General features: G+C 49.2%; 1 protein-coding gene across 1 annotated transcript; it reads right to left on the bottom strand.

The window, feature by feature from the left end:
- Positions 1 to 6190: 6190 nt before the first annotated feature.
- Positions 6191 to 6955, bottom strand: LOC149345786 (uncharacterized). The gene has a single exon (XM_089585289.1). It carries the CDS (start codon positions 6953 to 6955, stop codon positions 6191 to 6193), a length of 765 nt encoding a protein of 254 aa, XP_089441415.1.
- Positions 6956 to 12585: the final 5630 nt, after the last annotated feature.

Raw genomic sequence — 12585 nt, 5'->3', positions numbered from 1 at the left:
CGTGGCAAGCGCTCAAGATATCAGGTCGCAAATGTGACGAGACTACGAGCAGAAATGTTGCGGTGTTGCTCTCAATGTTTCGCTTGTAGAGGACGCCGTTTTGCAGAGTGAAAGATTGGAGCCCACGAAGGAAAACACGCGGAACGCGGGGACCATCGCAGCCTTCCAGGTACGAGATGAGCGGCGCTAACTCTTGGTCCTCCCTTTGAAGCTGCGCCATATCGGTTGGGTTAACAGCACCAAGGAAAGAGAAGTATTCAGTGATTTCCGGGGAAGCCAGGTTCACTGGCGCGCGTGATAAACACTCCGCATCTTGGTGCTTCCGCCCCGACTTGTACACGACCGTTACGTCGTACTCCTTGAAACGGAGGCTCCACCTCGCCAACCGCCCAGATGGATCCTTTAGGCTGGCGCTGGCCAGACAGCGTAACGAGTGGTGATCACTGACAATGCGAAAGGGCCTTCCGTATAGGTACGGGTGGAACTTACTGATGGCCTAGACTACCGCAAGACATTCTTTCTCAGTCGGTGAATAGTTGCATTCCGAGCGCGAAAGTGTACGGCTTGCGTAAGCGATGACTCGTTCGGCGCCATCCTGCCACTGTACCAGGACCGCCCCAAGGCCTACGTTGTTAGCATCGGTGTGTATGTCGGTTGCTGCGGCGTCATCGAAATGGGCGAGTATCTGTGGACGTTGCAGGTGGTGGCGGAGCTCCACGAAAGCATCCTCTTGGTCGCTTCCCCACAAGAATGGTGTGTCGTGTCTGGTCAGCGCTGTTAGGGTTCAGCTATTCTGAAAAAATCTTGGACGAATCATCGATACTAAGAGCACAGCCCCAAAAAACGTCGAAGAGTCTTTTTGTCAGTGGGACGCGGGAAACTGGAGACAGCAGCGGTCTTGTCGTGACCTGGGAGAATACCGCGCGCTGACATGGCCGGGGAAGGGAAGCTCCTTAAAACCGAAATAGCATTTCTCAGTCTTGATCGTAAGTTGCGCACATTGGAGCACCCGGAGCACTGTGCGCAGCCGCTCCAAGTGTTGCTCGAAAGTGGGCGAGAAAATGACATCGTCCAGGTATACGAGGCACGTCTGCCACTTGAGCCCGGACAAGACAGTGTACATCATGCGTTGGAAAGTCTCGGCGCTGAACATAGTCCAAACGGGAGCACCTTAAATTCGTATAGACCATCAGGCGTCACAAAAGCAGTTTTCTCGCGGTCTCGCTCGTCCACCTCTATCTGCCACTAGCCGCGTTTGAGATCTAAGGAGGAAAAGAACCTAGTATCACGTAGTCTTTCGAGTGCATCATCAATCCTGTGGAGTGGGTAAACGTCCTTTTTGGTCACATTGTTCAGTTTACGGTAATCGAGACAAAAGCTCAAGATGTTTTTTTTTCTCGAGGACCACTGGTAATGCCCATGGGCTTGTCGACGGTTGAATGACATCGTCGGCGAGCATTTCGTCCACTTGCCTTTTAATGCCTTTGCGTTCCGTCGAAGAAATGCGGTATGGGCGCTGGCATACTGGTGGTGTAGTCTCGTCGGTGATGATGCGATGCTTTGCGACAGGCGTACGACCGACCCTGGAGCTTGTAGCTAAACAACCCGCGAAATCGGTTAAGAAGCGCGGAGAGGAGAGCCTTCTGCTTAGGCGCCAAATCCGGATTGATTCTGACGGACGGAAGGACAGGATATGGTGGGGCCTGGTCTTGAGGGCTTGTCTCCAGGGCCCACACTTGAGGCAACGCGAAGTCATGCAGGAAGGCGACAGCCGTGCCCTTGGCTAGGTGCTGCAACTTATAGGAGCGCAGTGGCACAACCGTCTTGTAGTTGGAAGAGCGACGGCTACTCCCTTCTCGAGCAGCAGGGGTACGTGGCTATCAGCAACACCTTCGTAGTCGTAGAATAAATCATTCCTCACGAGAACTAGCACACTGGACCGGGGTGGCACCATTATATCGCCAACAAGTCGCAGAGCACTCAAGCGTGAATCGTCTGTGTCAGTGTGCACCATGGCCCGTTTCGTCGAGAACGTGACCCGTGCTTCGTGCAGGTCAATGACAGCACCGTTCGTCTGGAGAAAGTAGAGACGGAGGATCAAGCCCCTCGAACACTCACGGAGGACTACAAATTCGCCGACGTACACAAAACTACGGATATCGACACGGGCTGTGCACCTGCCGGCGGGGATAATAAGGTGACTCCCAGCAGTACGAATGCTAGGCTATGACCACTCCGTCAGTACTTTTTTCAGTTCTAGGGCAAGGGCAGAGCACATGACAGAAAAATGGGCACCAGTGTCCAGCAAAGCAGTCACGTCGACTCCATCAATTTTAACGCATAAATCGGAGGTAGCGCGTCGGATGCTGTCGCTACTCGCTCCCAGAGAAACATCGTCGCGTGGTAGTGGCGCAGGAGGATCTTCACAAGTCCCGGCATCAGCGGTCTTGCCACCTGGGGCCGCTGGAATCAGTTTTCCCGGCGTGGACTGGGAGAACGGCGTCCGGAGTAGCCTGCGGCTTGACGGGGGCTTGGAGAACGGTAGCGTCTCGGCGACGTTGATCGATCCTCCTGGTGTCCTGACGTGATGTGGTTCTGGCGCAACAACAGATGGTATGCTATCTCATGCGGTCGTTCCCCGTTCTGTGGGCACGGGTCGTCCGGCGCGAAACCACGCAGACCCACGCGGCGGTATGGTCATGCCCTGTAGAGGTGACCCGCCTGGCCACAGTGATAGCAGAGGGGCCGACGGTCCGGTGCACGTCACAATTTACTGTTTCGCGGTCGCTGGTAGGCTAGCGGAGCGTGACCACGAGGGGAGAAGAAGAAGAAGAAGTCTTTATTGAGTAACACAAACAAACTGTATACACAGATATTTGGACCGATAGCCAATGAGGCTAGTCAGCGGTCCAATACAAAATAACATATAGGACAGCAATCACAAACACATTGAAGAAAAACTAACTCTGTAGCCTTGCTTCCATTCCCAAAAAATGTTTCTTGCATGTCAGTTTGAAATTCCTAGCTTGCTTTATTTCAATTGGCAACGAGTTCCAAATTTTCGCTCCTGTAAATTCTATTCGTATTTCTCCGTATGAATTATGGCAAATAGGAAGATTAAAATTGCCATTGCTGGCTTGTCTAGTGTTGCGGACGGGAATACTGAATGCACCAAGAGGTAAGGGGTAGTTGGTATTTACAATATTATTAACCATAAGAGCTATTTTGTAATCGCGTAAGGTTGTGAATGACATGATTTGCATTGCGTCAAAAATGTTATTGGTAGAACTATTCGGACCAGGACCAGGACGAATTTTTCTTTAACTACGAAGTTTCTGAGAAAGCTGTATAGCTTTCCTTTGTAGCCGTATGGCTGCGCTTGGGTGGATGCCAATGAGTAATTACTCCCTTATTACAAATTTACTCCACCTTGGGTGATACCCCTAAACATTTGACCAACACTGTTCCCACTTCGAGTTATTGATCAATTCGCTCTCGCCCTACCATAAGCTTGCCGTCCGGGTTAGCTCAATTGGTAGAGCGACTGCTCCGGTGTAGCGGTGGTCCCGGGTTCGAACACCGGACCAGGACGAATTTTTCTTTAACTACGAAGTTTCTGAGAAAGCTGTATAGCTTTCCTTTGTACCCGTATGGCTGCGCTTGGGTGGATGCCAATGAGTAATTACTCCCTTATTAACTATTCGAAGAAGGTAATCCCATGGTTTTCATGGCACGTTTTTGTAGTCTTAGCAATGGTGATAAATACGTTTTGTATGTGATTCCCCATGATTCACTGCAATAACTGAGATGACTGTGACATAATGAAAAATACAGTGATCTAAGAATAGCAGGTTGAAAGTGCCGCCGTGCCTTTGCCAAGGTAAAACAACCGTACGCAACCTTTTTACACACACTGTGCACCTGCTCCTTGCAAGACAAGTGGCAGTCAAACATGACCCCTAAATATTTAAAAGAAGACACACTATCAATAACATTGTTGTCAACACATATAGAAAAATCACTTGATTCAATACACTTTTGTTTTGAACGAAAAATAACATTTAGTTTTTTGAGTGTTTAGTTAGACGATTATTACGAAACCAAGTCGAGATACGTTGGAGTTCATTGTTAATAGGATTTTCTTTTGACTCAAGTGAGTTGCCAGTAAAGATAAGTGCAGTGTCATCCGCATACATCAAAATTTGAGAACACTGTAGTGCATTAGGGAGGTCATTAGTAAAGAGTGAAAATAAAAGCGGTCCCAGAACTGACCCCTGGGGTGCACCACACATAACAGTTTGGTATGCAGACTTGAACTGTTTGAGGACAACTTGCTGGTGTCGTGAAGAAAGATAACTTTTGAAGAATTCAAGTGCCCCGCTACGCACATCATATGCTTCCAGTTTCATTAAAAGAATGGAGTGTGAGACTGTGTCGAAAGCTTTTTTGATGTCTATAAATACGCTTACAGCAACATTATGGTTATGAAGAGCAGATAGGATAAGCTGTGATAGAGCAACTACAGCCGTGGACGTGGACCTGCTAGAAACAAATCCGTGTTGCTGAAGACAAATACTATGATTAGCATCAAGAAAGGTTTTCAGTTGGAAAGCAATTAATTTTTCAAAAATGGTATTGACGACACTCAGTACAGATATTGGCCTGTAACTAGACGGGTTGTTAGGGTCACCAGTTTTAAATATCGGAACAACTTTTGCAACATTTAAAGTATCGGGGTATAAGCTAGAGTGTATCGCGTTATTGAATATTCTGCACAAAGGAACACAAAACAGATCAATGTTGTCCTTGATTACCTTAGCCATTATGCCGTCTGGCCCGGCCGCTTTATTCGTGGGCATATTCGCCACAACACTTGCAACTTCATCGCTAGTAATGTTCAAGAAACTGAATTCATTATTAATAAATCGAGGTATGCCGGATCTCACTGAAGCTAAGGAAGTAGGTTGCGCACTGTTCTGACGGTAGGTTGTGAAGAACTGATTAAACTGGTCTGCAGTCTCTATTGACAAGTTGTCAGGAACGATCTGTTTTCTTTTAACTGTGCCCGTAACTTCTACAATCTTCCATACTTGATTAGTGTCACTTCCTTGACGATTAACCAAATTAGTATAATACAATTTCTTTGATTTTCTTATCAGCGCCACAGATTTGTTTCTGTAATACTTAAACTGTTTCAAGTAATAAGCATTTGTTCTGTTGTTTTTGAGTTTATTGTAGTATGAATCCTTTTTTTTTCAATACTGTGAGTATTTCCTCAGTAATCCAAGGACATATGGCATGTTTATAGTTGCGCCGAGAAAACTTCAGCGTTGACTTAGTAATTGCACCGGAAACAGCAGATACGAAGTTAGCAAATTCTGTGTGAACGTCACTGTGACACAGATTTTCGAAATGAATAGATTCGAGCAAACGCCTGACATGCGCGTAGTCCACCCGTGAAAATACATCGGTATGGGTAGGGCAAGTACAATCAATACCCGACTGTGGCAGGAACAGAAAAGTTGAGCAGTGATCAGCACTGTTTTGTTTACAAACACCAGCACAGGCATCCATATCACTGTTACATAAAATGTGATCAATAATTGTTGCAGACTGATGTGTAATTCTAGTGGGCACATTGATAACGTTCTTGAGGTTGAACGATTCTAGTAAGAAAATATAATCTGGACAGTCATCCTTCGATAAGTCAATATTGAAATCACCAACTATTGCTAACTGATTATTAAAAGAGATCAGAGGAACCAGAATGGACTCCATATCAGATATGAACTGACTTGTGCACGTGTTTGGCGGACGATATACCACGCCTATTACGACGTCTGTCTTAAGGCGAATAAAAAGTGCTTCCGTGGTTTTAGAGCTCACAGAGAAATCCGAGAGCTGTTGATAATCTATGCCGTTTTTTATAAAAAGAGCAACGCCACCCCCTCGTGCGGTGCTATCTCTTGGTAAAGATAGCGTTGTGTAACCCGGTATGTACGGTATTTTTCCTTTCTTAAGCCAGGTTTCAGTTACAGCAATAAGATCATACTGGAAAGAATGTTGCGATAAATGTACAGTGAGTTGGTCTAGATTTTTATTTATGCTGCGGACATTGCAATGAAAAATAGAAAGGTTTTCGCTCTCGTGCCACTTAGCACTGATTTCCTCAACGGAAAAAGCCATGTTTCTAGACTACCTGAGCAAGATCATCGTCACAGGTTATATGTAGAACATGCGAGGTATCTGTCTTGCCCATCAGGATCTTGCCATCTGATACCCATGTGTGTTTCCACTGTACTTCCTTTTTGGCTTTCCGTGCATTACCTAGCAAAATTTTGTTTGCCGGGCACAAATGTTCGTTGATGAACACGGGATTATCGTGATCGTCAAAGCTCAAAAGTGTAGTGTTCAGCCGTTGCTTTTTCGCTGTTTTCAGAATGCTGTCTCTCACTTTCCTGGAAGCAAACTTAACAATGATGTTGGGTTCATCTTTGTTTTTTGAGGGCACACGATGGATAGCTTCAACATCGGATTCATCGAACTTGGTGCTCAAGAGATGACAGATCGATGTCATCACTGAAATCAGATTTTCACTGGGTGCTGGAGGGATGCCTTTGATTTCAAGGTTATTTCTTCTACTGTACTGCTGCAGTTCAGTTAATTCGTGCCTGAGACTTTTCACTTCATTTGTGAGTCGGTTGTTTTCTTTTTTCATTTCCTGGTTTACGTTTTTCACGTCAGACAGGGTCTTTTTGAGCTCAGAGATCTCTGTTCTAAATTCTTCGAACTTTTCATTGATAAAGCCCATTGAAGTTTTGACAGATTCCATTTCAGATTCAATCACATGCTTTAAATCTTGCTTTAGTTCACTTTGCTTAGAGTCAAACTGTGCACTCAAGTCAGTCATAGCCTTTACGAGTTCTTTTATGGTTGAAGGAGGCTTATCACCCATGCTGGACACAAACACGAACGGAGCAATCCAGTAGCCTGAGATCGATATTTGTAGTCAAAGATACAGGATACACACCTGCAATGAACGAAGAAGGCGGTTAGCCTCTGCCTGGTTGCGAAGGCTGCCTGGATTGCTCCGTGAATGATGTGGGGACCGTCGTGCAGCGGTTATATAGGGGACGCCGTTGATATCGGACAGTAGTGCGCAGGTGCGGCTTGCCAGTAGAGAACGGAGGGAGGGGGACGATCCGTGGACACGTGTAGGTTCCACCAGCGGTGACGGTAGCAGCTTCGGATTCCGCTCCTCAAACGCGCATTTCTGCAATGAACGTAGAAGGCGGTTAGCCTCTGCCTGGTTGCGAAGGCTGCCTGGATTGCTCCGTGAATCGAGAGAACTGCTGGAGTCGCGGCAGTGACGTCGTACCCAGGGGCCTGGCGTAGGACGGACGCATACGTGGGCCTTGCATCATGCTGGCGAGGAACCTCGGAAATTTGGTGCTGTTGTGCAGCCAGGCGCACCTCGTCCCGGACGACTTCAGTCAGTGGCGTGGAAGATGGCGTCTCGGACGGCATACGGAAGGCCTGCAGTCCCTCTCTGACGACAGATCGGACCAGCTCGCGTAGGAAGGTCGTGTCGATACAGGTAGGCATGGAGATGGGATCAGGCCCGAAGGTGTTGACGTCGCGATTGTATTGGCGGGCTCGCTGTTCCAGCATCTTCTCCATAGTGGCCGCCTCGGTGAGGAACTCTGCCAAAGTGCGCGGTGGACTGCGCACGAGTCCTGCGAAGAGCTCTTGCTTGGCACCCCGCATGAGGTGGCGAAGCTTCCTGTCTTCCGTCACGTTGGGATCCGCGCGTTTAAAAAGGCGGGTCATGTCCTCGTAGCACATGCGGACACTCTCGTTGTGGCGCTGGTTGCGCGAGTGTAACGCAGCTTCTGCTGGCTCTCGACGGTCTGCATTCGGGAAAGTGGCTATGAGATTGCGGCAGAAGGCTTCCCAGGATGTAAACGAAGCTTCATGGTTTTTCTAACCATGTCCGAGACGGCTCTTCAAGCGCAAAATATACATTGTGGAGTGTATGGTCGTCGCTCCAGCCGTTGTAACGGGCAACACGTTCGAAGATCTCGAGCCACTCCTCGGCGTCCTCGAACAAGTTGCCATGAAACGATGGGGGTGTTCGTGGCTGATGACAGAGGATGTGCGCCGGGAGCCTGGTGTCAGTTACCATCGCAGCTGGTGCCTCCGAAGACCGAGGTTGCGTCGTCCTGGTTGCAGCCGTAAGGAGTCCGAAATCAGGAGACGCTCCATGGAGGCAGCGGCCGCGGCGCTGGTGAACTGGGGTGAGATCCGCATTGGTCGGTAGCCTGCGTGGGTCTGGAAGCGTACCCCACACCTCCACGAGATTTGTCACGAGTATTACACGGCACACAGTTAGAGACACAAGAACTGTTCCAGACTGCCGAGCGGTCACCAGCAAGATGGCGAAGCACTTCTTCCTGTATCAATATCAACATCAATATATATATATATATATATATATATATATATATATATATATATATATGAAAGAAGCCAACAGCCACAGAAACCAAGGGGCACAGGGGATTTTTTTTTTTTTTTAAATTAATTTATTTATTTTGTGGTGTTGATCAATTTAGAATATTACTGAACATGTCATCGCTTAAAGCTAATTGATTAGAAAAGCAGAAGAAAAAACAACCACTGCCGCCGGTGGGATCCGAACCCACGACCTCCGAATTACGCGTCCGGTGCTCTACCTCTGAGCTACGGCGACGGCTGTCAAATCTTCTGCTTTCGGGGGTATTTATGTTTACAAGTAACCTAACCTTGAGAGTGTTCATCAGCGCCACCCATGTTCATAAGCGGCGGACGTAGAACGTCCTGAGTAACCGCAGGTAGTGACGTAGAACGTCATCGAACGGAAAGGGTGGAAGCTGCGTGAGAACCCTCTTATGCTTCCTATAGAGTCAAGGCTGCCAGAACCGAGGCCCTCGCTAAGCAATTAAGCAAACAAAGGAAGGGGAATGAGGGGCTCGTTATAAATATGAAAGAAGCCAACAGCCACAGAAACCAAGGGGCACAGGGGATTTTTTTTTTTAAATTAATTTATTTATTTTGTGGTGTTGATCAATTTAGAATATTACTGAACATGTCATCGCTTAAAGCTTTACATGTTGAGTAATATTCTAAATTGATCAACACCACAAAATAAATAAATTAATTTAAAAAAAAAAAAATCCCCTGTGCCCCTTGGTTTCTGTGGCTGTTGGCTTCTTTCATATTTATAACGAGCCCCTCATTCCCCTTCCTATATATATATATATATATACTTGTAAAACATAAATACCCCGAAATCAGAAGATTTGACAGCCGTCCCCGTAGCTCAGAGGTAGAGCACCGGACGCGTAATTCGGAGGTCGTGGGTTCGGATCCCACCGGCGGCATGCGGTTGTTTTTTCTTCTGCTTTTCTAACCAATTAGCATTAAGCGATAACATAGTCAATAATATTCTACATTGATCAACACCACAAATTAAATAAATAAATATAAAAAATCCCCTGTGCCCCTTGGTTTCTGTGGCTCTTCGCTTCTGTCATATATATATATATATATATATATATATATATATATATATATATATATATATATATATATATATATATATATATATATATATATTGTAATAAAGAGAATTGGGGTTTGCTGCCTCAGCGGCTAGCGCTGCCGAAGAAGAGGAAGATGACAGAAGAAGACAGAAGACGAAGCTGACGAAGTTCGGGTGTGCGCTTGCGAACGCCGGCCTGTTGAGCAGCACTGCTGGGACAAGGACTGTGCCCGACCACAATAACTGTGCGAGTTTCCACATTACACTTGGTGGAGGTGCTCCTTGTTCTCCCCGTGGAACTACGCCACGATGCCCAGGATACCAGGCTCTACCACGACGTCCGACACCTCGGTCCAACCTGCCCAGGCTGTCATCTGTTCCGGTGCCGTCCGTCAGCGCGACCCGACAGTCTTCAGCGGCACTGACGACACCGACGTAGAAGATTGGCTGGCCTCTTACGAACGCGTGAGCGCCTACAACAAATGGGATGACGTCGTTAAGCTCACGAACGTCATCTTCTACTTGACTGACGTCGCGAACTTGTGGTTCCGCAACCACGAGGCTGATTTTACTACCTGGGCGGCTCTCAAAACCAGCCTGACTGACGTCTTCGGCCGCCCCGCTGTCCGAAAACTTCGCGCCGAACAACGTCTGCGCAGTCGTGCCCAGCAGAATGGCGAGAATTTCACCAGCTACATCGAGGACGTTGTTGACTTGTGTAAACGGCTCAATCCATCTATGAGCGAGGGTGACAAAATCAAGCACATTCTGAAAGGGATTGAGGACGACGCATTTCAAATGCTGGTGTCTAAAGATCCTCAAACCGTCTCAGACGTCGTCTCTTTGTGTCAGAGCAACGACGAGCTCCGAAAACAGCGTCATGCCACCCGGCGTGTCATTTGCACGGACGACAACCTTTCGAGCTTGGCGGTAGGCGGTCCTGCTAACGATCAGTCGACCCTTCTTCAGCACATCAAGCAGTTTGTGCGAGAGGAGGTCGCCCGTCAGTTACCGCTGGTTACCTCCCAACCTGCCACAACGCCATCACTATCGCCTTCGATTCAGCGTGTAATCCAGGAGCAGGTAGCTGAGGTCCTGCCGCCCACTAATTCACCTACTCTGGTCACTGCACCGTTGACATACGCAGAAGCAGTCGTCCGGCCACGACCTCAGCCGGTTCTTCCAACTTATGCGCCGCCTGTCAACGTCTACCCTCAGCAGCAGCTCGCCCCTGCACTGCCACGCACTCACCATCCTTTGCCTCGCACCGGTCCCCGCCCTGTGAATCCGTGGCGCACCCCTGATAACCGCCCCATATGCTATGCCTGCGGTCTCGCTGGTCATGTGGCCCGCTGGTGCCGCACGCGCGGATCCGGTCCTTACGACTACGGGCGCTCGCCAACGTAGGACGCTTCATTTCCCGCCGTCCCTGTCTCTTCTCCTCTGCCGCCTCCGAATCCCTCTCCGCCTCGCTCCGACTCTTACAACCGAAGCCATCGGTCACCGTCTCCTCGACGCCGTTCGCTCTCTCCTATGCGCCGCCGGTCCCCACCTCTTCAAGCGGAAAACTAGGCGCCGCAGTTCCGGAGGCAAGAACTGCGCCGTCAACGACCGTCTCAAGCCCTATGAACGTTATTGAAGTTATCGTTGAAGGCGTTACTGTTGACGCGCTTATTGACACTGGTGCTGCCGTGTCCATCATTAGTCGTAACTTGTGCCGCAAATTAAAAAAAGTGATGACGCCGCTTTCTGACCTTTCGCTTCGCACCGCCAGCGCTGACCCCATTCGCCCTATCGCAGCGTGCACTGCCCGCCTCGTCATCCAAGGCCTCCCATACACCATTGAGTTCTTCGTTCTCGCCCGCTCCTCTCATGACATCATCCTCGGGTGGGATTTTCTGTCCGCGCATCACGCCATCATTGACTGTGCACGTGCGGAAATTGATTTGTCGCCGCTGTGTGATGCTCTTGTGGACGCCTCCCCTGTTACCGCTGCGCCTATTCTCGCCGCTGACGACGTCGACGTGCCAGCTTTCTCTTCTGTTCTCGTGCCGCTGACTTGTGCTGCCCTCTCTGACGCTACTGTCCTTTATTCACCCTCATCTCTTTGTGCGCACCGCAAGTCTGTCTTGCTCCCTCATGCCGTGCTCACACTTGCTGGTGGTTGTGGCGCTCTGTACGTCGCGAACCCGTTGCCTTTCCCCACCACTTTACTTCGGGGAGAATCGCTTGGAACGGTTGATGTCATCGATCTCGACGACACTTCTCCTGTCCTTGATGACCCTGACGCCCATGACATCACCGCCCTCACTCCTCCCGCCGACGTCGCCGACCCGTCCTCCCCGGACATGTTTTCCCGTTCTGTCGATGCCGCTCTACCACCTCACCAACGCGCCCAGCTCATCGCTTTGCTGCAGCGCTTCCGCGCATCCTTCGACTCTCCTCAAGCACCGTTGGGTCGTGCCGCAGCGGTTCGCCACCATATCGACACTGGCACCCATGGGCCCTTGCGCCAACGCCCTTACCGCGTCTCCTCCGCTGAGCGCCGCATCATTGATGAACAGGTGAACGACATGCTACATCGCGGCGTGATCCAGCCCTCTCACAGCCCGTGGGCTTCTCCGGTCGTGCTCGTCAAGAAAAAGGACGGATCCATTAGATTCTGCGTCGACTACCGCCGGCTAAACAAAATTACTCGGAAGGACGTCTACCCCCTGCCTCGTATAGACGACGCGCTGGATTGCCTGCAGGGAGCGGAGTACTTTTCTTCGTTGCATCTGCGCTCTGGGTACTGGCAGGTGCCGATGGCCGACGTCGATCGCCCGAAAACAGCTTTCCTCACGCCTGATGGACTGTATGAATTTAATGTGATGCCCTTCGGTCTCTGCAACGCGCCTGCCACTTTTGAGCGTATGATGGACAACATCCTCCGTGGCCTTAAATGGCAGACATGCCTCTGCTACTTGGACGACGTTGTCATCTTCTCCCAGAATTTTGCGTCT

The sequence above is a fragment of the Amblyomma mixtum genome, chromosome 4, assembly GCF_055824585.1.
Source record: "Amblyomma mixtum isolate Tamu chromosome 4, ASM5582458v1, whole genome shotgun sequence".
In the NCBI taxonomy this organism is placed as follows: Eukaryota; Metazoa; Arthropoda; class Arachnida; order Ixodida; family Ixodidae; genus Amblyomma; species Amblyomma mixtum.
This window is presented reverse-complemented; position numbering and strand designations above follow the sequence as displayed.

Coding starts and splice junctions, on each gene's coding strand:
- LOC149345786 (XM_089585289.1), bottom strand. CDS start 6,955: ATGGGTGATAAGCCTCCTTCAACCATAAAAGAACTCGTAAAGGCTATG.